Consider the following 25,896-nt stretch of genomic DNA (forward strand, 5'->3'; position numbering starts at 1 on the left):
TCGGTTTAAAAAACTATTGTCCGATAATCTGTTATAGGCCTTTTCCACCAGTTTAGTTATCGGTATCGGCAAAATTCACTTTCGGTCGATCTCTAGTACATAAGTGATTTTATTATTAAAATCAAGGTTAGGTTTAGGGTTTAGGTTAGGGGTTACACTTTATGGTTAGGTTTAGGTTAGGTGTTACATTAAGAAAAAAAACGCATGATCATTTATTCTCTATTTCAATAAAAGTCAAGCATTTCTGAGCCAACTCGAACGATTTCTTTGATTTTTCCATCTCGTACAATTATTACGACTTCTCATAAGATCAAAGTTATTCCATCTTTTCCAGTTCACAAAACAGAAGTTGACTCAACATCTATCCTCTTTCCCCGGAGTGTCCCGGAAAGTGTGTCAGAGTCCAGGAGCTCAACCACATTGTATGGGGCGCAGTCCTCCAACCCCATTTTCCCACACATCCACCCACAGAAGCCCTTCTCCAGGTCCCTGACCGCCAGCCACCATTCTCCAAACACCCATGAGAGCTGGGTCACAGTGACATACACCGCAATACATACACACAACGCCATGATCAGCACCGGATATAACAGGATGAGCAAAGGACACACTGTGATCTTGTGCAGGAAGCTGCGTTCTTCATTGTAAACCAGGAAGACATTGTACCAGGTGAGCGTTCCATAGTAAAAGGACGTGATGAAGGAGAGGAGGAAGATGAACGGAGAGCAGGAAAGGCTCCAGAGGAGAACATGAGGGCCTTGGCTGATCCCTAACGCGCAGGGTTTTTGCTTGGCTTCAGCAACCCCGTCACACTCCGCATCTAGACGCTCCTTGGAGCGCGCCATGTCTCTCAACTCTTTATCAGTGAGGGTCATATAGATGTCTACCATTTGGCCTTTCCGTTTTCCTCGAGTAATGGTGCCAGTCAGGGTCACAAAACGGCTGTCGGGAGGTGTTTCCTCCTCTTCTGTGAACAACAAAGACAGATTTTCCATAAAGGAATATTCCGGGTTCAATACAAGCTCAGCTCAATTGACAAAAACCAAAATCTGGGTTAAAGTGAGGCACTTACAATGGACGTGAATGGGCCAATCATATACATTCAAATACTCACTGTCTCAAAAGAATAACAACAAGATGTGAACTTAATTTAAGTTAACAATTCAGATCTAAAACGTGTCAGACTACTTGTCCAACTGTTGCATCCACCAGTAGTAGGATTGCACAAAATGGACACATTAAAAGCTGAAATTCTTGGAAAAAATTTAAATAAAAAATGTTGGCACGACTAGTGCAGAATAATATTTTATTATATATTTTTTATTATTAATTCTAAAAAACAAATAAGCAAGCAATTTTTGTTTTAAATTATTAATTATTTAAAATATGAAGTAACATTTAAAAAAAACCAAATCAATGTCATGTGGTGTAACCAACATTTTGTTTTTATGTGATAAACAAAACAGAGAGGACCGCTTTAGACAAGATGTGTAAAGTTTAATATATATATATATATATTACATATTTTTAAATTTTTAAGAAAATGCTAATTTTTTTCAGGTCATATAGTGTAACCCTGAGAAAACGACTTAAATAAATAAATACAAATAAAATAAAAACAACCTTGATAAATATGTTTGATAACTTTTAAATGAAGTTGTATACACTAATTTATTCAAGATGTAGCAAAGCATTTCTAATACTTTTAACTTAATGGTTACGCCCATAGACTGTAAAAAAAGATGGACGACGCCCCTTCGCTCTTTTCCATTGGTGAGAACTGAAGCCGCCAGTGTCCCGATATGGCGCTGACATCTTGGGACTTGAGTCTGCGCTGTTGCGATTTCGGGATCAGACCTGCGCAGTAGTGAGCAGGAAGTAAAGCCGTGAAATCAAGGCCCCGCCCTCACTCTCGCTGAATCAATCGCAAGCACACGCCCCTGCACTTTTGACTTTTGAGTGTGAAATAATTAATTATAGAAATATAGATATTAAATTTAAAGCTCCAATCTCCTCAGTCCTCCAAAGACCCCGAAAAAAAGTCAGTTGGTGCTTCAGTGACTACTTCGCTCAGAGAACCTGTCAATCACAGCTGTCAATCATGATGTCACAGCAGCATTTTTATAGCATCAAATAACTAAAAACAAACTTATTTTGAAAACAAACACTTGAAATGACATCACCGTGATCGAAACGACAGTAAACGACAGAAACTATCTTTGGAAAAAAGATATGTGAAGTGTAATTTAATTGTTTAGTTGGTCTCATGTCCCGTTGAATAACATGGGGAGGCGGGGTTTATGACCTATACTAGGACCAGTCACCGGGGGGCGATCGAGACGTTTTAGCTTCACATTTGAGGGCTTGTGCGGCACACTTGGTTACGCCACATGACATTTTTAAAGTTATTAAATCAATTTCTTGATGAAAATTCTATAAATGTTTTTTCAAAAATGTGCAAAAACCAACATGGACACGACGATTACATTTCTTCAAACTTGACATTTATTTTAAATTTTTTTACATTAAAACACCATCAACTGTTGGTGCCAGAAATTTTATTTATTTATTTATTTTTTTTAACCATATATGTTAATGTAAGGTACATTAACCAATAAACATTTAGTTTTTTTTTTTATTTAGAATTTGTATATTTATTTACCATTAAAATTACATAATGTTTTTTACTAAGTATATATATATATATTATTTTTTTTTTTTTAAAGATTTTTTTGTTTTGTTTTATCACCTTGGACAATCTTATTTGTCAATGACCCAGATAGGACATGTTTGTTTTCACCTTCTTCCGGTGGACGATCAAAGGTTCCATCCACATCCGCTGAGGTTCCTTCTCCTGCATCCTCATCCTCCATATCAGAGCGGTAGATGATCTCTTTCTTTTTCTTCTTCTTCTTCCTCCGTGTGCTGATTCCCTCCTCCTCCTCCGGTGTGTTCACTGGTGTTTCCTCTGTCCGAATCACTCCCTCTAACTCCATACCAGAGGTGTCTCCAGATGTTCCTTCACTCATGATTTGTTTCCTACTGATGTATGATGATGTCAGTATGATGCTCAGTGCAACAAACACCCCTGAAGATTGTGGTGATGTCTTCTGATGTTGTCTTCTAGTATAGTGAAAACAGCTTGTGATATGTTACTTTGCGTTGCATGCATAATTGAATGATAGGATCATTTACAATCTATTGTCCTGCAATAGCGCCCAGTTCGTCCCCAGTCACCACCCATGTTTACCATCAGCCCTTGATGTACACTGATGTGAGAATGCACGATGCTGAAGAACGCTTACCTTGCAACAGTTGCATAGAAAGATGCATGGAGTTGTCGCTTGCTTATAGTGTTCAAATGATGATTTTACAAGTCTTCAACACGTGTCCCATTGTAGCGTACGGGTTATTTGTTTTCCGGACAGTGCCACGCCGGAGATCGCGTCCGAAATCGTATCCCCCACTCTCGCCTAGCGGAATGCGATTCTTCAGCCAATCAGCGGCGAGAATTCTGATGGCTCTGCCTAGCAACCGGCGCTCTACAGGAGCCTGAACATTTAAACCACAAGATGCCAGCAAAACTATTATTGATTCCTGACAATGCCTGTACATGCAAAAATTCAATAATATATATATATATATATATATATATATATATATATATATATATATATATATATATATATAAAATATACGTAAATATATATTAATATCTATCTATCTATATATATATATATATATATATATATTTATATTTTTTATATAGATATTAATATATATTTACGTATATTTATATATATTTATATATATATATATATATATATATATACACACACACACACATATAATATACATATATTTGAGTAAAATTTACATTTTTGTTTTATTCTATAAAGCACTGACAACATTTCTCCCAAATAAATATATTGTCATTTAAAGCCTTTATTTGCAGAAAATGACAACTGGTCAAAATAACCAAAAAGCTGAAACATTTTCAGACCTCGACTAATGAGACAAGTTAATATTCATTTATAAACAACACAATACTAAAGTTTTAATGAGTTTAGAAATCAATATTTGGTGGAATATCCCTGAAATTCAATCACAGCTTTCATGCGTCTTGGCACGCTCTCCACCAGTCTTTCACATTGCTGTTGGGCGACTTTATGCCACTCCTGGCGCAACAATTCAAGCAGCTTTTGCAAGGGCGTAGCAGCCGGTGTGGACGTGGGAGACACGTCCCCCGCATTCTTTAAAAAGGTTATTTTTGTTTCCTGCACTTTTCCAAGCTAAACCCATAACGAGTCCAAATGGTGGATTTGTACAGAATATTCTTTGCGTTTTGTTACTTTGGGCTGATTGAGCGACCATCCAGCCAATCACAGGTGAGTTTAGTAAGCCAAAACATCCCTTACGTAATAGTCCATCTGTCAGAAAGTCCAGTCAACGCGGCCGTTAATTTCTACAAAGCTGCTTACGAAATTGTTTACAATTGCTTAGCAAAGTTGCTCATTTATCCATGTTTTTGTAACGGGGTTTATGTGAAAGGAGGCGGCAAGACGATTTAAACAACATTTAATTAAATAATAAGACACACACGGGGAAGCTGCCTGTAAACGCTCGCTCTCTCTCTCTCTCTCTCTCCACCATCCGCAGTCAGCCTTTATCCCTCACAAAGGCTTGATTAGCCTTATAAGGGACCGGGTGTGTGGAATCACGACCCGAACCTCCCTCTTTCTCTCAGGCCGGGGAGCCCCCGTTACAGCCTTATTCCAAAATTTATTAAATTCATTATTTATCTACAAACAATACCACCTATGGTAAATTCAGTTGATTGGACATGATTTGGAAAGGCACACACCTGTCTATATAAGGTTCCTCATTTAACAGTGCATGTCAGAGCATAAAGCAAGCCATGAAGTCCAAGGAATTGTCTGTAGACCTTCAGATTGTATCGAGGCACAGATCTGGGGAAGGTTACAGAAACATTTCTGCAGCATTGACTAATCAACTAATGAGCACAGTGGCCTCCACCATCCGTAAATGGAAGTTTGAAACCACCAGGACTCTTCCTATGAGCTGGCCGCCCGGCCAAACGGAGCGATCGGGGGAGAAGGGCCTTAGTTAGTGAGGTGAACAAGAACCTGATGGTCACTCTGACGGAGATCCAGCGGTTCTCTGTGGAGAGAGGAGAACCTTCCAGAAGAACAACCATCTCTGCAGCACTCCACCAATCAGGCCTGTATGGTAGAGTGGCCAGACGGAAGCCACTCCTCAGTAAAAGGCACATGACAGCCCATCTGGAGTTTGCCAAAAATTCTCTGGTCTGATGAAACAAAGATTGAACTCTTTGGCCTGAATGGCCAAGCGTCATGTCTGGAGGGAAACCAGGCACTGCTCATCACCTGGCCAATACCATCCCTACAGTGAAGCATGGTGGTGGCAGCATCATGCTGTGGGAATGTTTTTCAGCGGCAGGAACTGGGAGACTAGTCAGGATCGAGGGAAAGATGAATGCAGCAATGTACAGAGACATCCATGATGAAAACCTGCTCCAGAGCGCTCTGGACCTCAGACTGGGGCGAAGGTTCATCTTCCAACAGGACAACGACTCTAAGCACACAGCCAAGATAACAAAGGAGTGGCTACGGGACAACTCTGTGAATGTCCTTGAGTGGCCCAGTACTTTCCGGATGCACTCTATATACTGTATATCACACAGTACTGTATTAACATTTAATCTGATACCATCACTGTACCACTACAGTAATGTCTGTAAGGGAAATGTTATGGGACAGTCTACAACAATTACCTGTTTCACTTCCCCCTCAGAGGACCACCTGTGTCCTGGACTCTGGGGAGACGGGGGGAGGACAAGAACTGATAGGAGCTCCTGGAATAAAGGCTGTGTGCTGTTGCCCCAGAATGGTCCTTGAATGAATAATGTTCTTGTTCTTCTGTCTTTAGCCCACAGTATTCAATGTACCCAATGTACCCAAATCAGAGTTCTGTTTCTACTGTTATTCTAATCACATATGTGTGTGGGTTGTCTGTGCGTGGGGAGTCTCGTAGAATGTTCTGTGATTAGATAATTGCAAAATGAAACTGTTGTCTAATAGATTAGCTTCTCTTCTCCAGGTGTCTCACACACATAAAGCCTGGGTCACCAATCACGGAGTAGGCCCAGCTGTGCTGTATGCATCTCCGAAAATCTCATTAAAGCTCTCGTCTTTGACTAACAGGAAATGATGCAAACAATAAAAACAATTCTGATACATTTTCAAAAAAAGGTTTATAAACCCGAAAATTAGTTTAACAATACATACTGAAATTAAATTAATGATACATTTTATATTTAATCCCGATACATGATATCATACTATTTTACACATATTTACATGGATTACACTCAATGACCTACTAGTGAAATTTTGCATTGATTTTTGTTGCTCGGGTCAGCAAGCATCAGTCAAAGGCCACCGTCAAGATATGTTGCAGTTCAAAGCAAAACTATTTGTGGTCCTCCCACACTGTGACGAAAAACAGCTGTTTAACCCAGACTGGTTTTTATTCCAAGTGGTTGATTCACAGTTTAGATTTGGTCATGTCCATGATTTCTTTTAGTGTGTCTGTATTTTCTCCCTCTGGCGCTGGAGGCCAGGCACTGTGGTCTGATGAGAGAGAAACAGAAGATTATCTTTACTCAAAGAATGAAAGTCAACATCAGTGCATGTGTTATACCCTCATCCGCTGCACACAATTAAATACTGTACGCTTCAGAAGATGGACACAAACTTCACAAAAAGCTCAAGGTTATATGACTGTTGTGATGGTAAAGTGGGCACCTGGGATTTCCCACACAGAGTGGTAGAGACTCTGTCCTGCATCCACTTTCAGGGTTGCTCCAGTAATGAAGGTGGCAGCCGGAGACAGCAGGAAACACACGGCTGGAGATATCTGACAGTATAAAAGTTAGTATTCATTAAAAGTAAATAGCCAACCCTTTAACATCTTGCGACCCCGCATCCACATGTGGGATCTTAAACCCTCAAATGTTGAAAAACCATGTTCGTTATGTTGAATCATTTCCAACATTAACATCTGTGGGTCATTTCGCTTCATTTTAATATAAATGTTGTTATCGCTGTAAAATACGGTTCTATTCATTAACATTAGTAAATTACTAAATATCAATATTATATCATATCGCCAGATACCTTGTGATTCCCACCACCAAGTGTCTCACTGTAACCTTGATTTCAGCTTTCAGCGAAGAAAAGAAGGGACTAAAGAATTTTTTGTGGTGAACAACATTCACCAACTTTGAGCTTAACTTGTATTGAATCTGGAACATTCCTTTAAGGTGTGTTGAGTTTGAAATCACACCTACCTCCTCTGGAACACCGATTCTTTTAGCAGGACTGGATGGAACTGCCATCTTAAACAGAGTTGGACCAAGTTCTTTGTAGTTTTCCATTGCAGTTTTGGAGATTATAGTTCCCTACAATAACGAAACAGAAGAAAATGAACGCGCGACACAGACACGCACACACACACTTTCTCGGGTAAAAGATCATTGCACTGGAAACGAATACTTGGAATTCCATTCCAGATACATAAACACGTAATTTACAGGGATCTTAACTGAACATTTGTAAACCACAGTCTTCTCTACCCTACACAAGAATATGTTTCCGCTCAAAATTAGTTCTCTCAACACAGCCTCACGCAAAAGCATTCTCAATTGGCACTAACCGGGGCCACAGAGTTGACTCGGACCCCACTGGCAGCCCACTCGATGGCCATGCTCTTGGTCAGATTGTCCACCGCTGCCCTGGCTGCCCCGGTGTGCCTGTCATAAATGCAGTTTAACTTTAGCTGTGAATATTAATTATGAATATATTCATATTTTATTATATAGTTGCAATAATACAATACAAACGTTTTTGAGAGCACATGTATGCCTTAAAATAGTGCTCAATGTCAATGGTCAGAGTGGCAAACTCAACTGATCAAATGGGTCATTCCTACAACTCGGTGACATTTAAGTCAATTATATAATTTAATTTCACCCGATTACAATTTTGGTAAAAGGAATAAACAGTATTTATGATGTTACACACTGTTGTGGGCCTAAAAGTCACATTTGTTTCTCCCAAATTGGAATGCCCAATTCCCACTATTTAGCTGGTCCTCATGGTGGCGCGGTGCTCTACCCTCCCTAGCAACCGGGCCAATTCAAACTCGTGACTCCAGGGGTGGAAGTCACTGTCAATACTCACTGAGCTTGCCCCTGAGTCACATTTAAAATAATTCAAATAATTTCCAATTATTGCCCTGGTGTCATCTTCATGAGTCATGTCTCCTGAGCCACACGGCAATCATTTTTGATTAAAAATAAAAAGTGCTAAATCAGCAGCTCTCTATTTTTCTTTCCACAAAACTAAGTGGTTAGTTTTACATTTGCTCACTAACATGTTTTCATTGGTGATAAATGTGTTGTTTTTTGTGTTTTTCTTAAATTATCGTCCACCCTGTTATGTCTTGATATTGTGACCTTTAATTTAAGACACATGTATGTTATTAAATTACATCACACACACACCGGAGGTGACATCAAAAAAACTCAAACAGTTTTGCTGAATGGCTGAAGTACGTAACTCTTTTGCTTTATTTATTTATATTCTTCCTTTATATTGTGATGTTAGTGGTATGTGGTCAAAAGATTCATGTCCTTTTTTTAATGTCAAAATACCTACATTAACCATTAATCACAGTTTGGGTCATTTTTTGCCTAAATCTTTTTTGTGTGTTTTTATAAAAGTGGTTTCCTTAATCTGGGCGGAGGCTTGGCAACTTTTCCTAAACTTGCCACCTGAACCCATAGACACATAAAGTGGACATAGACAGAGTCAATGTGGTTTAATCAAACAGTCCCCTGTTTGTATCGTTTGGGTCAAATTTGACCCACCATAGGAAATGAATGGGTGAGACTATAGCACAGAGCAATTCTTTTTTAATTTGTCAAATAAAAATCAATAGACACAATGCAAAACATCCAGGTCGAATCCAGGGCGTGCCGAGTGACTCCAGCCAGGTCTCCTAAGCAACCAAATTGGCCTGGTTGATAGGGAGGGTAGAGTCTCATTGCGTTAACCTCCTCATTGTCGCCATTATGTGGTTCGCTCTCAATGGGGTGTGTGGTGAGTTGTGAGTGGATCGTGGAGAGTAGCATGAGCCTCCACATGCTGCGAGTCTCCACGGTGTCATGCACAATGAGTCACGTGATAAGATGAGCGGATTGACGGTCTCAGAAGCGGAGGCAACTGAGACTCGTCCTCCACCACCCGGATTGTGGCGAGTAACCGGTGCCACCATGAGGACCTATTAAATAGTGGGAATTGAGTATTCCGAAATTGAGGAGAAAAGGCGATTAATTTTTTTTATCATCCAAATAACAATAATGCATCTCAAAAATAACAGACTCACGCCATTCCCGGGAAGCCCTTCCACATGTCTGCGATGATGTTAACAATGACACCTCCGTGGTCTTTCATCCATGCGTTGTATGCTAAGGGTTCAATGCAAACAGTTGCAACCCTTACTCTTTCATATACAATCAAATGAAACACTTCAGATAGATGCTTCATCCACAGTTGCTTCAACATGTATGTGCCACACTACACAATTACTTGGCGTGACTTGTAGTTCACATGCCATTTAGGCCCAACCTTCTTTGCAGCATAAGAACGTTCCGGTGAGGTTGGTGTCAATCACAGCCTTCCAGCCTTTAGCACTCATCAAGTTCACCGGACTGGAAAACTGTCCACCTCCATTATTCACCAAGAAGTCAAGCCTCCCATGAAGCTTCAGAGTGGAGGCCATCAGGTTCTTCACCTGTCAAAAAATGGCAGCTAAAACACATGGCCATAATACATCATACCACGTTAAACTACGATGAACATGCTAAAATGAACTCATGGCCAAACAACATTATAGGGAAACACATGGACTGCTTAACCAGCATTCCTAAAGCCAATGGGACAGTGTGCAAATTTATATGACGGTCACCTCGTCTTCATTCCGGATGTTGCACTGAATAGGGGTCACTTTAGCTGGACTGGATGGAGGGATTTTGTGAGTCAGCTCTTCAGCTGCTGACACCAGACGCTCAAGCTTCCTGGAGGATATGACCACACTGCATCCTACAACATCGGTGATATCTGAGACTTGAATTATCTGTGTATTAATACTATTATACAGAGGTGAATTTTGGACACACTTGACTAAATTCAAACATTTTGATCAACACACTTAGGCTTGAATACTGGAAATGAGTTTTGTAGGCGCATAACAGTTGTGCCTAGATATGAATTTCTTTAAAAAACGTATTTTTAAACGGAGGAAAGTGAGGGGAAAGTATGCAGCAAGTGTCCAGCATACATGGGAACTCCTTCAAGACTATTTAAAAAGCATCACATCATTCAATTAAATCAATATGAGGCAGCCATGGCTGAATCACAACATGCTGGTTTCAGCATTTGTGATATTGCTTACAGATAATAAAATGTATTATTATTATATTATTGTTATTATGAGTATTATAGCTTCTACTTTGAATATTACACTGTGGCAGGGCGGAGGGTGGGTCGTAATCATACACACCCTGTCCCTTATCAGGCTAATCAAGCCTCCGAGAGGGATAAAGGCCGACTTTTTTTCAAGGTGAGAAATATATTTGATAAATATCATATACATTTTGAATATCGCCGCTTATTTTTTTTTTAAGACTTAAAATAAAAAGATTATTCTGCACTACTCTATTTTTTATCAGTTTTTACAGAGGCTTTCTTTTTACTGTCTCCAGACGGTGACACAAAATTAAATTTTTTTACTTTAAACCCAGAAAAAATATAAAAATGAATTTAAACTCAGTAATTTAAAATATGCTCATCATATAAGAGCTGTATTCAAATAATTGTTTTGTGTGATTTGTGTTTGTAATGTATTTTAATTTGTAAAATAATTTTATAATGGAAAATATTTAGTAATATCAATACAAAAATTATAATGGTTCTATATAATTTTCGTAGAAATTATGAATTTGAAATTAGAAAAACACTATGTATTTGGCTTCAGTTAAGTTACTGATTTCTGAAGAGTGACTGCTGTGTTGCTCAATATCTGGACTAAAGTTCATTGCGAGGACAACAATTTACAGGTTTTTTTTAACAGTCCTGGACAAAGACAATGTAAGATTCAAGAACAACAACCCCATTAAATGCATACCTAACTGTAAGAGTTCAGAGGTAATCGCTTTTCCAATCCCAGTCGCGCCTCCGGTCACTATTGCAACTTTGTGATTGAAAAGACCCGATTTAAAAACACTGGACGCCGCCATGACGGAGCGTGACTGTGAAGCAAGCGACACTCACCAAGAGGATAAAAACATTTTAAAATAAAAGTCCCCTATAAACCATAGTCTAAGTTTCTTTACTATATATATATTATTATTATTATTCCATGTTAACCCTTGTGCGTTAGTTTAAAAAAGTTACTCAGAGGACTTTCGAGGACAAAAATGCCCACGTCAAATAATAGTAGTATATATTAATATTAATTTCCACATTCAATTAGAGAATTTTTGAAACCATCATCAGTCCTGATCATAACTACCAAATTCAGGATTTTAACCCTTAAAATGCCAGTTTTTGTACATAATGCCACTGTTGTTTCACACACACACACACACACACACACACACACACACACACACACACACACACACACACACACACACACACACACACACACACACACACACACACACACACACACACATCAATTAGCCTGCTGTTCTCTATAATACAGCAAACAGAGAATAGGAAAAAAGTATGTATTTTCTCCATAAGCTAAACAGGAGAAAAATGGCGCCATTTGGTGGAAAATATTACATTTTGTAATTTTGAAGCCAGAGTTCCGGAATGAAAGCACAATATCATAGAATTCATGATTGTAAGCTTTAATGGCACTGGGATCGAATATTGCAGTTTTAACAGGTTTCAATGGGGACATTTTTGTCCTTAAGGTCCTGAGTGTAACTATTTTGTGTACACAGTGTATAATAGATGTATTATAGGAACTGGGGTTGAAATATTAAAATTCCCCCAAAAATACACACCTTTGGCAAAATGTATGCTGTTGGCACTAACAACCAAAATTAAAAAGACAAAAATGTCCCGAATGTCACACAAGGTAACAATGACTTGAATAAACAATTTAATGTCACCTGTGGTTTTTATTGTCATTTCAACCATATACAGCTAGTACAGTACACAGTGAAACGAAACAATGTTTCTCCAGAACCATGGTGCTACATAAAACAACATAGGACAAACACAGAACCACATGAGACTACACAGAACTAAATAAGACCTACACATTACTACATAAAGTGCATGTGTGCAAACAGTGCAAGACGGTACAATAATTGCTAAATTTGCAAATTGCAAAGGGAGTCGGATGGTGTTCAGTTGTGTGTGTGCATCTGTGTGCGTGCCAGTCTCTTAGTATTGAGGAGTCTGATGGCTTGGGGGAAGAAACTGTTACACAGTCTGGCCGTGAGTGCCCGAATGCTTCGGTACATTTTGTCAGATGGCAGGAGGGTGAATAGTTTGTGTGAGGGGTGCGTGGGATCATCCACAATGCTAGTTGCTTTGCGGACGCAGCGTGTGGTGGAAATGTCCATGATGGAGGGAAGAGAGACCCCGATGATCTTCTCAGCTGTCCTCACTATCCTCTGCAGGGTCTTGCGATCTGAAGCGATGCAATTTCCAAATAGTGTTCAGTGTGGTGGTGGTGGAGATGCTGTTCCCGATCCGGACTGACAGGTCCCCCAGTCAGGAAGTCAAGGATCCGGTTGCAGAGGGAGGTGTTCAGGCCCAGAAGGTTCAGCTTTCCAATCAGGTGCTGAGGAACGATTGTGTTGAATGCTGAACTGAAGTCTATGATCAGCATTCAAACCTATGTTTTATTTTTGTCCAGGTGGGTGAGGGCCAGATGGAGGGTGGTGGAGACTGCAGGGGGTCCAGTGAGGGGGGCAGCTGGGTCTTGATGTGCCTCATGACAGGCCTCTCGAAGCACTTAATGATGATGGGTGTGGGACGGTAGTCGTTGAGGCAGTACACTGAAGACTTCTTACGCGAGGGGACGATGGTGGTGGCCTTGAAGCATGTTGGAACGATGGCGCTGCTCAGGAAGATGTTGAAGATGTCGGTAAGAACATCTGCCGGCTGGTCTGCACATCCTCTGAGCACTCTGCCAGGAATGTTGTCTGGTCCAGCAGCCTTCCGAGGGTAGACTCTGCGTAGAGCTTTCCTCACATCAGACGTGGTAAGACATAGCACCTGGTCGTTGGCGTCATTCTGCACCTCAAACCGAGCGTAGAAGTCGTTCAGCGCATCTGGAAGGGAAGCATCACTGTCACAGGCAGGTAATGTTGTCCTGTAACTGGTGAGGTCCTATATGCCCTTCCACATGCGCCGTGTGTTGCCGCTGTCCTGGAAGTGGCTGTGGATTCTCTGGGCGTGGGCACGCTTTGTATCTCTGATGGCCCGGGACAGTTTCTCTGGGCATGGAGGCGCTTTGCATCTCTGATGGCACGGGGCAGTTTCTCTGGGTGTGGGCACGCTTCGCATCTCTGATGGCCCAGGACAGTTTCTCTGGGTGTGGGCACGCTTTGTATCTCTGATGGCCCAGGACAGTTTCTCTGGGCGTGGGCGCTCTTCGCATCTCTGATGGCCCAGGACAGTTTCTCTAGGCGTGGGCGCGCTTTGCATCCCTGATGGCCCGGGACAGTTTCTCTGAGCGTGGGCACGCTTTGCATCCCTGATGGCCCGGGACAGTTTCTCTGAGCGTGGGCACGCTTTGTATCTCTGATGGCCCAGGACAGTTTCTCTGGGCGTGGGCGCTCTTCGCATCCCTGATGGCCCGCGACAGTTTCTCTGAGCGTGGGCGCGCTTTGCATCCCTGATGGCCCGGGACAGTTTCTCTGAGCGTGGGCACGCTTTGCATCACTGATGGGTCCGGGACAGTTTCTCTGGGCGTGGGCACGCTTCACATCTCTGATGGCCCGGGACAGTTTCTCTGAGCGTGGGGGCGCTTTGTATCTCTGATGGCCCGGGACAGTTTCTCTGGGCGTGGGGGCGCTTTGTATCTCTGATGGCCCGGGACAGTTTCTCTGAGCGTGGGGGCGCTTTGTATCTCTGATGGCCCGGGACAGTTTCTCTGAGCGTGGGGGCGCTTTGTATCTCTGATGGCCCGGGACAGTTTCTCTGGGCGTGGGGGCGCTTTGTATCTCTGATGGCCCGGGACAGTTTCTCTGGGCGTGGGCGCGCTTTGCATCTCTGATGACCCGAGACAGTTTCTCTGGGCGTGGGCGCGCTTTGCATCTCTGATGGCACGGGGCAGTTTCTCTGATCGTGGGCACGCTTCACATCTCTGATGGGTCCGGGACAGTTTCTCTGGGTGTGGGCCCAGATATACATATATACCGGTTTTACCGATTAATCGGTGCTGATAGTAGCTTTTTGAAACCATCAATAACGATTATGCTGATACTTGCCTATAATTTTTCATATTGTTAATTAAGGATAACATGATTCAAATGGTAAGTAGGCAATTGATAATGCGTAATAGATTTGCCAACTAATGGGAACATATACTGAAACACAAAATTAAATATAAATGGAATTAGTAACATAAACAGGCACATCTAGGCTACACCAGAGAGGTCAGTATCTTACTAACATGGTCAAAACTTTCCTGACATTTAATTAGTGGTTAAGATCGGTGTGCCTATGTGCTAATTAGTATGTGTGTGTAAAAGAGTGTGTCGGTTTGTGCTATAAGTGTACTGAATGAAATGTGCTCTATAAATAAAGTTTATTATTATTTTTATTATTTATAGACTTTGGAAACGTTAATAGAGCAAAACAAAATCACAAAAAATGATACAAGCATGCAATACAAAACTTGTTTTTAAAATAATAATTAAATATTAAAATTATTATTATTATTAAAACACTTTAGACATTTCAGTATGTAAAACCAAGTGATTTTATTTTACAATATGTACATAGATAGACACAAAAAAAAGAAAATGAATTAAACGATGGAATTTCCTCTCAATGGTGATGTAATTCCTGTCCAAGTTGATGAAGCTTTACAGCAATTACAAAAGATGCCATCATTGTCTTGTAAATAATGTCTACAGATGCAGACAGTGATCTCATTCACACGACTCCCTTTCAGTACGATTTATTTAAAATAATGTAAAAACATCTTAATGATTTATTGCATATTAGAGTTATAATTGTACACACATTTACAGAAAATGCATGTGTGTATATATACATACGGTTGTGTGCAAAAGTTTGCACACCCTTGGAGAATTGGTAATACATATGTAGGATTTTTAAAGAAAACATGAGTGAGCAGGCCAAACACATTTCTTTTAATTCTTATGGGATTCACATTCAACTGTAGGGTATAACAGAAAGGCACAATCATAAGACAAAACATGGCAACAAAGAAATTAAATAAAAAAATGAAATGAACCCTGTTTAAAAGTCTGCATACCCTTAGTTCTTAATACTGTGTATTGCCCCCTTTAGCATCAATGACAGCGTGCAGTCTTTTGTAATAGTTGTCTATGAGGCCCCACATTCTTGCAGGTGCTATAGCTGCCCATCCGTCTTGGCAAAATGCCTCCAGGTCATGCAAAGTCTTTGTTTGTCTTGCATGATCCGCACGTTTGAGATCTCCCCAGAGTGGCTCGATGATATTAAGGTTAGGAGACTTTGATGGCCACTCCAGAACCTTCAACTTTTTCTGCTGTAACCACTGGAGAGTGAACTTGGCATCAATTTTCACAAGATTCCCCGTGCCTTTAGAGCCCCCCCCCCCCCCAAACATCAGTGAGCCACCACCATGCTTCACAGTGGGGATGGTATTCTTTTCACTATAGGCCTTGTTGACCCCTCTCCAAACATAGAACTTAAGGTTGCGACCATAAAGCTCTAGTTTGGTCTCGTCACTCCAAATTACAGTGTGCCAGAAGCTGTGAGGCGTGTCAAGGTGTTGTCGGGCATATTGTAACCAGGCTTTGTTTGTTTGTTTTCTTTGTATCCCGAACAATTCTTCTGGCAGTTGTGACTGAAATCGTTCTTGGTCTACACCTGACCTTGGCTTGTTATCAAGAGATCCCCAAATTTTCCACTTCTTAATTAGTGATTGAACAGTACGGACTGGCATTTTCAAGGCTATCTTTTTATATCCTTATAAAGTTCCATCACCTTGTTACGCAGGTCTTTTGACAGTTCTTTTCTGCTCCACATGACTCAGTATCTAGCTTGCTCCATGTGAGAGCAAACAAACTCATTGACTATCATGCATTTCATTTATCCCCTAACCCTCCTGGGTCACAGGGTCGCTGTATGGTTCAGTCAAACACCATCTTCCTCCATTTCTGTCGGACATAGGCTAGCATCTGGGTTGTGGCGAAGTTCTTGCTAGTCCACTCCGTGATGTTATCCACCCATTTCTTTTACTGTCGGCTTCGTCTTCTACCTCCAGGTTCTGTCCCTTGAAGAATTGTCTTTGACAAACTATCGTTCCTAATGACATGTCCGTAACACCGCATCTTTCTTCTATGACCTCTTTCACAGACACTAATTGCAATTGCAAATTGTGGTGGTGGTGTAGTGGCCTAAAGCACATAAGTTGTAATCAGAAGGTTGCTGGTTCGATCCCCACAGCCACCACCATTGTGTCCTTGAGCAAGACACTTAACTCCAGGTTGCTCCGGGGGGATTGTCCCTGTAATAAGTGCACTGTAAGTCGCTTTGGATAAATGCATATGTAAATGTAAATTTAAAAAGCCACAGGTGTGGGAAATTAACCTTGTAAACATGTGTGTGTGTCACCTTGTGTGTCTGTAACAAGACCAAACAATCAAGGGTATGTAAACTTTTGATCAGGGCCATTTGGGTGATTTCTGTTATTATTATGATTTAAAAAGGAGCCAATCAACTAAGCGATAATAAATGGCTTTGTATGATCACTATCATTAAATACAATTTTTGCATGATCAGTTATATTTTCAAAATTAATGCCAGAATTTCACAATTTCTGCCAGGGTGTGCAAACTTTTGAGCACAGCTGTATATATATATATATGTAACTATCTGCATGGTTTTCAACCTACATTTACATCAACTCATAAACATTTTAATAACATTGTGCAAATTTGAAGTGAATGCATTTACCAAAGAGTTAAAAACAATTACGAGGGCCACTGAATTAAAAGTTGCTCAATAAAAAACAGCATTTGGCTTTATATCAGAACGATTAGGTTGTATAATAAAAACAAACAAAAACAAATATGTTAAAAAGGCAAGTTTTGGAAAGATGGGCACTTCAGCTATGCAACTCCTAAACCATTGCATATAATAACGACGAAAAATATCCAAGTAGTACCCATTCTCTCACCGTGTATCTCACAGTCCTTTACAGCAGCCAACGCTGCCACGAACCTGTACAACATACAGTACGATATCTACACAACCAATACAAAGAGTACAACTTAACAATACTATATGTCTGTATGTACATTAATTAAATACGCATCTTCAAGCACTTGTGTGTTAGCGTCTGTGAGTGTAGTGGCTAAAAACAAACAACAAAAATCTTTAAACGGTGAGTGTGTGTGAGTGTGTGTTTCATGTACAATAAGTTAAAACCATTCAAATGACTGCCAGAAGCCAAATGTAAGTAAGGCCCCTAAAACAGTAAGGGGTGAAAGTGCATACTGTAGTACTGTCGTATATCATGCACGTTTCTTCCTACTCTGAAATCTTTATAGCCGCTCAAGTCTTCCACAGCGCTCTCAGTGGTCCAACAACCACCGAGTCGTGGTTCTTCTGACGGGTGGTCCGTCGTCGTTGGGCCATTTGAAACGTTGCATGTAATGTATCCACCCAGGATGCAACCCATTCAGTAGCTGTTTTCGTGCCCTGCGAGGATGTAGAGATTGCTGTGTGCCATAGGATTGTCTGTCGGACGACTCTCCAAAACCACAACTCTATAAAGAGGAACATTATAACAACATAAAAACAACTGGAAACACTTTACAATAAGGTTCGACATTAGTTAAGGCATTAGGTATCATCGCCTACAAATGATTATTTTAAACAATAATGATTTAAAATGTATTATTTACATTAGTGTCTTTAACTAGCATGCACTAACATTAAAATACATTCGATGCAATGTATTTATTGTGCAACTACTTGTTGTTCTGCAAAATTCTCACAAGATTCACATTTGCTGCTACTGAAGTTGAGGTACCGGTCGGTTTAGGTTTAAGAGTAGGGGTAAGGTTACCAGTGTAACTACAGAGGAAATGAAATACAGGTACTTTAAATGACGGGCTGGTTTGAGTATTTCTGGGATTTTCACACACAACAGTCTCTAGAATTTACCCCGAATGGTGCCAAAAACAAAAAACATCCAGAAAGCGGCAGTTCTGTGGATGGAAACGTCTTGTTGATGAGAGAGGTCAACAGAGAATGGACAGACTGGTTTGAAATGACAAAGACTACAGTAACTCAGATAACCACTCTGTACAATTGTGAACATCAGGTCAACATTAAATGACCTGACATGAAGTGATGGTCCGAGGTTAGTTACTGTTATGTTATGCCAACAACAGCACAAATTGAGCCTGAATACATTTTTAGTCCAAATAACACTTAAATGGTTGTTGTTCTCCATCTGGATCACTCGTTTTGGTAGTGTTTTTTCATTGCGTCTATTAGAATCATGGCGACGCCAATCGGTTGCTCAGGAAAAGTGTGGATAGTTGCAAGGGTGTTCAATCTGGCCACGTGTGAGTTTATTTGCATTTCCAGTTTTTTGCCAGTTGGAATTTGAATCATTGTGGCCCATTTGAACATTTCGTCAATGTAAGTCTATGGGATATTTTTGGAGATTTCATCTTCTGCTGAGTGAAAACCGTAATTCCGATCTGTTAGAAAAATCAGACCAACCTGAGTCAGAACAGTCTGAAGGTCTGTGCCAAGTTTGGTGGATGTAGTCTGAAAGCTCTAGGGGGAGTTACGATTGAAATGTTTGGTCTTGGTTTTTAAAACATGTCTGTTGCTTTGTCAAGCCAACATAATCAAAGGCCTTGTGTGTGTTTACATTTAAATGGCTTGACAGTAGGAGTTTGAAATGGCAAACACTGTCTACAGGATTTGTTAGATTTTTGATCGCCTGTTTGGGGCAAAACCGTAGGTCCGATCTGTTAGAAAAGTCATAGCAACCTGAGTCAGAACAGCCTGAAGGCCTGTGCCAAGTTTGGTGGATGTAGTCTGGAAGCTCTAGGAGATTTTAGTCTTGGTTTAGGTATTCTGGTAAAGCCCTAACCAAAATTTGAATGTTGGCTTTTACAAACCAACAATGTTTAGCTGTAGAATGCAGTTTAAAAAATGGTTTTAGATTGAATATAGCATGTCGCACTGCAGGAAATGCCAACTTTCCAAAAACATTTGACTACAGCTACCCAAATGAATCACACGTCTCTTTTTCAAATGCCTTGCATGACAAACAGACATTAGAGAACACAAAAATGGACTTTTGATCATTACTTTTGCTTCTTCTCACCTGTCTGAACCCAACAGCCTGAATATTCTTGAGTTGTCAGAAATCTCTTGTGTAATCTGAAGGAGAATGGACAGAATGATGTGATTAAACTGTATGCATATAATATATGTTTATATATGCATCTATAATACTGGACTTGCCTCACTGGACTTGAAGCTGCGTCCTTGCATGCCATGCCTCCAGAAGGCCAACACACTGTCTTGTAGACAAACTAAGAGGGATAGATGCACAAGCATTGAGAAAAAATAAATACTGCCTGTACAAGTTATTTAGTAATACCCATAAACTACTGTAAGTGTTGAATTCTACTGGATCAATGTGTACAAACATTTGTGTAAAAATCAGGGATACTTGAAGCCACTCTTAATGTATCAGGGTCTCATACCTATTGATTCAATCTGGAAATTAAAGGTGAGTTCTGCCGACAGCTTTCGACTGGATTTCAACCGTCCTTGCAAATTCACAATCTTAATGCACCCTTGAGGGGAGGAAGAGAGGCAATGAGTCACTGATATCCAAGCGGCCATGCATCTGTTATTAAACTCTTAAAGCAGGGATGCAAACTCATGAGAGGTAAAAAGTCATAGCAAGTGTTGTTGGATTTAGTGTTTAATATAAAAGTACCCATTTCAAGTGATTTCAATAAATAAAATGTAAAAACAATTTGCACAAAAGGTGAGTAGTTTTCATCACTGTTAAAGGAATAGTTCACCCAAAAATGACCTAACCTGTAGCCAAACTAACCTGTATGACTTTCTGTCTTATGTGGAACACAAAAGCAGAACTTTGAATGAATATTCTGGTCCGTCTTTTCAATACAATAGCAGTTAGTCACTTTAAAGCTTAAAAAGGACCCAATAAAAGTAGTACATGCGACTCGAGCGTCATATTCCAAGTCTTCTGAAGAGGTCCGATAGGTTTTAGTGAGACACTAAATATATATATATATTTATAGTGACCATCTTGATGTCTTTGTACTTTAATGAGAGAAACTTGTGGCTTACAAAAGAGGAATAATACAACTTAAGTGATTCATATACAGTGTATGTGTGTGTGTGTGTATATATATATATATATATATATATATATATATATATATATATATACTGTATACACTGATCAGCCACAACATTAAAACCACTGACTGTTGAAGTGAATAACATTGATTATCTCGTTACTATGGCACCTGTACAGGGGTGGGATATATTAGGCAGCAAGAGTCAGTTCTTGAATTTCATGTGTTGGAAGCGGGAATAATGGGCAAGTGTAAGGATCTGAGCGACTTTGACGAGGGTCAAATTGTGATGGCTAGATGACTGGGTCAGAGGATCTCCAAAACGGCAGGACTTCAATTAAATTTCAATTCAACTTGTGGGGTCATAGTGCCCATGCTGACCCCTGTCCACCACCGAAAGCTCCTACAATGGGCATGTGAGCGTCAGAACTGAAGCTTGGAGCAATGGAAGAAGGTGGCCTGGTCTGATGAATCACGTTTTCTTTTAGATCATGTGGACGGCCGGGTGCATGTGTGTCGTTTACCTGGGGAAGAGATGGCAGCAGGATGCACTATGGGAAGAAGGCAGGCTGGCAGAGGCAGTTTGATGCTCTGGGCAATGTTCTGCTGGGAAACCTCGGGTCACTTTGACACGTACCACCTACCTAAATATTGTTGCAGAGCACGTACATCCTTTCATGGGCAACGGTATTCCCTGATGGCAGTGGCATATTTCAGCAGGATAATGCGCCCTGCCACACTGCAAACATTGTTCAGGAATGCTTTGAGGAACATGACAAAGAGTTCAAGGTGTTGACTTGGCCTCCAAATTCCCCAGATCTCAATCTGATTGAGCATCTATGGGATGTGCTAGTCCAACAAGTCTGATCCGTGGAGGTCCCGCCTCACAACTTGCTAACGTCTTGGTGCCAGATACCACAGGACACCTTCAGAGGAGTTAAAGAGCCAAGAAGCTCAATTTGAAATTTTCACTTAAACATTTCCAAAATTTGAATTATCTTTGAATGTTTAAGACATCATTTCAGTTAGGGGAAAAGCAACAAGAAATCAGTAATCAGCAGATTTCCGCAAGAGTCCACAAGAGGGCGCAATGAATACATTAACCAAACTGCAACATGTTATTTGTAATATTGCAAAGATCATATCTAACGAAAGCGCATTCGATTTTTTTGCATTCGATTTTTGCATTAAATTAGAAAATCAAAGTTTTTTTTAAAACCCACTGCTTGGGGGCCGTTCAGACCTCGGGGGCAGTGGTCTCGAGATGACCTTTAAAAGTTGATGTTTTATTAACCCTTACACGGTGTCTACACATGTGCTGCTTCTTTGTGAGATGCTGAAAAACAGCTGGATGTGATGCAACGCTTTAAGGCATCCGTCTACATAGAATAAGTAAAGAGCGCAGGAGGACACAAAACCGATTGTGTGTAAACAGCCCCTTGTGCTACGAGATGCCGATAAGAGAGCAAGACAAATTTTTTTTTAATTTGACAGCCTTTATGGCTTGCATGTTCATGCAAGAACGTGCCTTGTTTAGCGGATTAGGATGAGTAAATTAGGAGAGAATTTACATTTTTAGGTGAACGATTCCTTTAACTGTAGATCCAGTACTTACGGTCAAGGCAGACTAAAATTGTATCTCTCTCCATCTGGGTCACATGGATCACGCAACTCTGCGGGGTATCTGAAACAACAGATATGAAGAGTCAAATATGAAATGAAAAGCTTATTTAAAGGCACAGTTCACCCAAAATGATAATTCCTTACCCTTATGTCATCTCAAATGGAATTGTATGACTTTAGTTTCTTCACAAACCAAGACATTTTAAAGGATGTAGGAGGTGCTTTTGTCCATGCAATATAAGTCAATGTGGTCCAAAACTTTCAAGCTCCAAAAAGCACATAAAGGCAGCATAATGGTTATCCATACGACTCGAGTAGTTTAATCCATGTCTTCTGAAGTGATGCGATCCATTTTGAGTGAGAAACTAACTAAAATGTCAATAAATTCACTGTAAATTGACTTGATATATTCACTTCATATCTCCATTAAAATATCTTAATTTGTGTTGCGAGGAAGAAAGAAAGTCGTACAAGTCTGAGACGGCATCAGGATGAGTTAATGATGAGAATTATGTTTTTGGGTGAAAAAAATTACGCACTTCCCCTTTAAATACATTTCTTTTATTTATTTTTTTATGAGTAAATAAAAGACTGTTTGAAAGGGCAGTTTAGGTCAAATCTATCCAATGTATTTAGGTTTCTTTAGACAGATCTTGGTCTTTTGTTTTTATACTACCCACCAGAATCAGTGAACCAGTTGGAGGTTGAGTTTGGGTTGAGCGTCTCAAAGCGCACCACCTGGTTGAGCTCTGTGCCTTTGCTCACAGCTATACAGATGAGCGGATACTGATGCTCTGGAACCACCAGCATCTCAAACACTTCCAGCGGACATGGCAAGGGGAAGTCTATGCTCTGCACAAACAGGGGAAGACATAAACAAGTCAGTGCACAAGTCAGTGCTTCATTTGGAACGTCGTGCATGCAAAAATGGTTTATAAACACGGTGCAAAGCAATTATTCTTACAATAAAGCTTCAAATACAGAAAATAGGGCTATTGCTAGGGATGTTAACGATAAATCGCTAATTTAATAGTTTAATCGATTAATGCTTATCGACCGTCAATTAATTTCAGAAGATATGCATTCAGTTACCATGCCAACAGATGTTAATAAGACTGTCTATACAGTCCGCCACTAGAGGGCGTTTGCAAGCTGCATGTCATGTCTTATCCACATCACAGAAGAAGAACTGCACAGATGCACAGATTAGTGATGAAGCGGCGTGTTTTATTATCTAATATTATGACAGTGATCACCAGGAAAGCACATAGATACATTCAGCGGACATCTCATCATCATCATCATCATCATCATCAGATAAGCGGTATGTTATTTATTGTGTTTACTCCTAGTTTTATGATTATTATTTTTGACTTAAAGGAATAGTTCACCAAAAATGTAAATTCTCTCATCATTTACTCACCTTCATGCTATCCCAGATGTGTATGACTTTCTTTCTACTGCAGAACATAAATTAAGATTTTTTGTAAAATATCTCAGCTCTTTAGGTCCATACAATGCAAGTGAATGGTGACCTGAACTTTGAAGGCTCAAATGGCAAAATAAAAGTGCTCCATATGACTCCAGTGGTTCAATCCATGACTTCTGAAGTGATATGATAGGTTTGGGTGAGAAACAACACAGTATTACATTTTTTATGCTATTAATCTCCATCTTAGGTGGCTGAATGTGGAAGTGAAAGTGCAGATTTACAGTAAAAAAGGACTTAAATATTGATCTGTTTGTCACACCTATCATATCGCTTCTGAAGGATTCATGGATTTTACCACTGGAGTCATATGGAGTACTTTTATGCTGCCTTTTGGGCATTCAGAGTTCTGGTCACCATTCACTTACATTGTGAAAACACAAAGATCTAAAATATTATTTTAAATATATTTGTTTGTGTTCTGCAGAGAAAGTATGTGTGTTTTGCGGTATTAAAGTTAAAGGAATATTCCAGGTTCAATACAAGTTGAGCTCAATCGACAGCATTTGTGGCATAATGTTGATTATACCTGCCTAATATAGTGTAGGTCCCCGTCATGCCGCTTAAACAGCTCTGACCCGTCAAGGCTTGGACTCCACAAGACCTCTGAAGGTGTCCTGTGGTATCTGGCACCAAGACGTTGGCATGTTGTGAGGCGGGACCTCCATGGATCAGACTTGTTGGTTCAGCACATCCCATAGATGCTCAATCAGATTGAGATCTGGGGAATTTGGAGGCCAAGTCAACACCTTGAACTCTTTGTCATGTTCCTCAAAGCATTCCTGAACAATGTTTGCAGTGTGGCAGGGCGCATTATCCTGCTGAAATATGCCACTGCCATCAAGGAATACCGATGCCATGAAGGGGTGTACGTGCTCTGCAACAATATTTAGGTAGGTTGTACGTGTCAAAGTGACCCGAGGTTTCCCAGCAGAACATTGCCCAGAGCATCAAACTGCCTCTGCCAGCCTGCCTTCTTCCCATAGTGCATCCTGCTGCCATCTCTTCCCCAGGTAAACGACACACATGCACCCGGCCGTCCACATGATCTAAAAGAAAAGGTGATTGATCAGACCAGGCCACCTTCTTCCATTGCTCCAAGGTCCAGTTCTGATGCTCACCTAGGAGCCCATTTGTAGGAGCTTTCCGTGGTGGACAGGGGTCAGCATGGGCACTCTGACCGGTCTGTGGCTATGCAGCCCCATACGCTGCAAACTGCAATACACTGTGTGTTCTGACACCTTTCTATCATGGCCAGCATTTTTCAGCAATTTGTGCTAGAGTACCTCTTCTGTGGGATCGGACCAGACGGGCTAGTCTTCGCTCCCATGCGCATCATTGAGCCTTGGGTGCCCATGACCCTGTCGCCAGCTCACTGGCTGTCCTTCCTTGGACAAGTTTTGGTAGGAATACCCGATAAGTCCTGCCGTTTTGGAGATGCTCTGACCCGGTCGTCTAGCCATCACAATTTGGCCCTCGCCAAAGTCGCTCAGCTCGTTACACTTGCCAATTTTTCCCGCTTCCAACACATGAAATTCAAGAACTGACTGTTCACTTACTGCCTAATATATCACCCCCCTTGGTAGGTGCCGTTATAACAAGATGATCGATGTTATTCACTTCACCAGTCAGTGGTTTTAATGTTGTGGCTGATCATTATGACATTAAATTACCTTGAGCATGTCTAACAATACTTTATGGATTTTAATTCCATATTAATTGTTTTATGATGGACTAAAGGCTATAACATGATGAGAACAGTGATGGTGGGCTCACCTTGACCAACATGAATTTCTGCATTGGCTCAACCCACTCAAACAGGATAACAGTGGACTGAAAGGCACCGCACAGATACTTGTGACCAGTGTACGGATTCCTCACTGGAACAGACAGAAAGAAGAAACAGTACAGTTTGTCCAATTTATGCAGTTATAGGAAACTAGCCCTCAAAGATTAAAGATGCCACTACATGAAAAGTTCAATCATTCAATCAAAAACACATAGATGCTTGATAGTATCTGCACAGCGTGTACGTGAATTG

General features: G+C 40.6%; 3 protein-coding genes across 6 annotated transcripts in view; all 3 read right to left on the minus strand.

Annotated features, from left to right (window-relative positions):
- Positions 1 to 335: 335 nt before the first annotated feature.
- Positions 336 to 3,424, minus strand: LOC127633074 (transmembrane protein 169-like). Its single transcript, XM_052111948.1, has 3 exons — positions 3,306 to 3,424; positions 2,801 to 3,123; positions 336 to 967 (listed from the first exon to the last, which is right to left on the minus strand). The coding sequence occupies exons 2-3, from the start codon at positions 3,027 to 3,029 to the stop codon at positions 336 to 338; spliced, it is 861 nt and encodes a 286-aa protein (XP_051967908.1). The 5' UTR covers positions 3,030 to 3,123; positions 3,306 to 3,424.
- Positions 3,425 to 6,282: 2,858 nt separating this feature from the next.
- On the minus strand, positions 6,283 to 11,426 carry LOC127632805 (peroxisomal trans-2-enoyl-CoA reductase-like). Its single transcript, XM_052111588.1, has 8 exons — positions 11,293 to 11,426; positions 10,075 to 10,208; positions 9,735 to 9,900; positions 9,493 to 9,574; positions 7,759 to 7,855; positions 7,394 to 7,504; positions 6,849 to 6,960; positions 6,283 to 6,674 (listed from the first exon to the last, which is right to left on the minus strand). Exons 1-8 carry the CDS (start codon positions 11,402 to 11,404, stop codon positions 6,589 to 6,591), a joined length of 900 nt encoding a protein of 299 aa, XP_051967548.1. The 5' UTR covers positions 11,405 to 11,426; the 3' UTR covers positions 6,283 to 6,588.
- A 3,604-nt stretch (positions 11,427 to 15,030) lies between these two features.
- LOC127632801 (mitogen-activated protein kinase kinase kinase kinase 3-like) overlaps positions 15,031 to 25,896 on the minus strand; it is a 116,718-nt gene continuing 105,852 nt past the window's right edge. For 2 of the 4 annotated variants that reach the window (XM_052111583.1, XM_052111581.1), the window contains 7 exons: positions 25,632 to 25,735; positions 23,047 to 23,218; positions 22,359 to 22,427; positions 20,114 to 20,206; positions 19,869 to 19,939; positions 19,729 to 19,784; positions 15,031 to 18,145 (listed from right to left, as the gene is read on the minus strand). In XM_052111583.1, the coding sequence (XP_051967543.1) occupies positions 18,058 to 18,145; positions 19,729 to 19,784; positions 19,869 to 19,939; positions 20,114 to 20,206; positions 22,359 to 22,427; positions 23,047 to 23,218; positions 25,632 to 25,735 (653 nt within the window). In that variant the 3' untranslated portion in view covers positions 15,031 to 18,057. The remainder of the gene's footprint in view (positions 18,146 to 19,728; positions 19,785 to 19,868; positions 19,940 to 20,113; positions 20,207 to 22,358; positions 22,428 to 23,046; positions 23,219 to 25,631; positions 25,736 to 25,896) is intronic. The other 2 variants (XM_052111584.1, XM_052111582.1) reach the window with 1 other exon arrangement.

Source organism: Xyrauchen texanus, chromosome 39, assembly GCF_025860055.1.
Source record: "Xyrauchen texanus isolate HMW12.3.18 chromosome 39, RBS_HiC_50CHRs, whole genome shotgun sequence".
NCBI classification, from domain to species: domain Eukaryota; kingdom Metazoa; phylum Chordata; class Actinopteri; order Cypriniformes; family Catostomidae; genus Xyrauchen; species Xyrauchen texanus.

Coding starts and splice junctions, on each gene's coding strand:
- LOC127633074 (XM_052111948.1), bottom strand. CDS start 3,029: ATGAGTGAAGGAACATCTGGAGACACCTCTGGTATGGAGTTAGAGGGA. Junction 968..2,800: donor TGATCGTCCACCGGAAGAAG/GTGAAAACAAAC, acceptor TGTTGTTCACAG/AAGAGGAGGAAACACCTCCC.
- LOC127632805 (XM_052111588.1), bottom strand. CDS start 11,404: ATGGCGGCGTCCAGTGTTTTTAAATCGGGTCTTTTCAATCACAAAGTT. Junction 10,209..11,292: donor CTCTGAACTCTTACAGTTAG/GTATGCATTTAA, acceptor CCGATGTTGTAG/GATGCAGTGTGGTCATATCC. Junction 9,575..9,734: donor GTTCTTATGCTGCAAAGAAG/GTTGGGCCTAAA, acceptor TTGAACCCTTAG/CATACAACGCATGGATGAAA.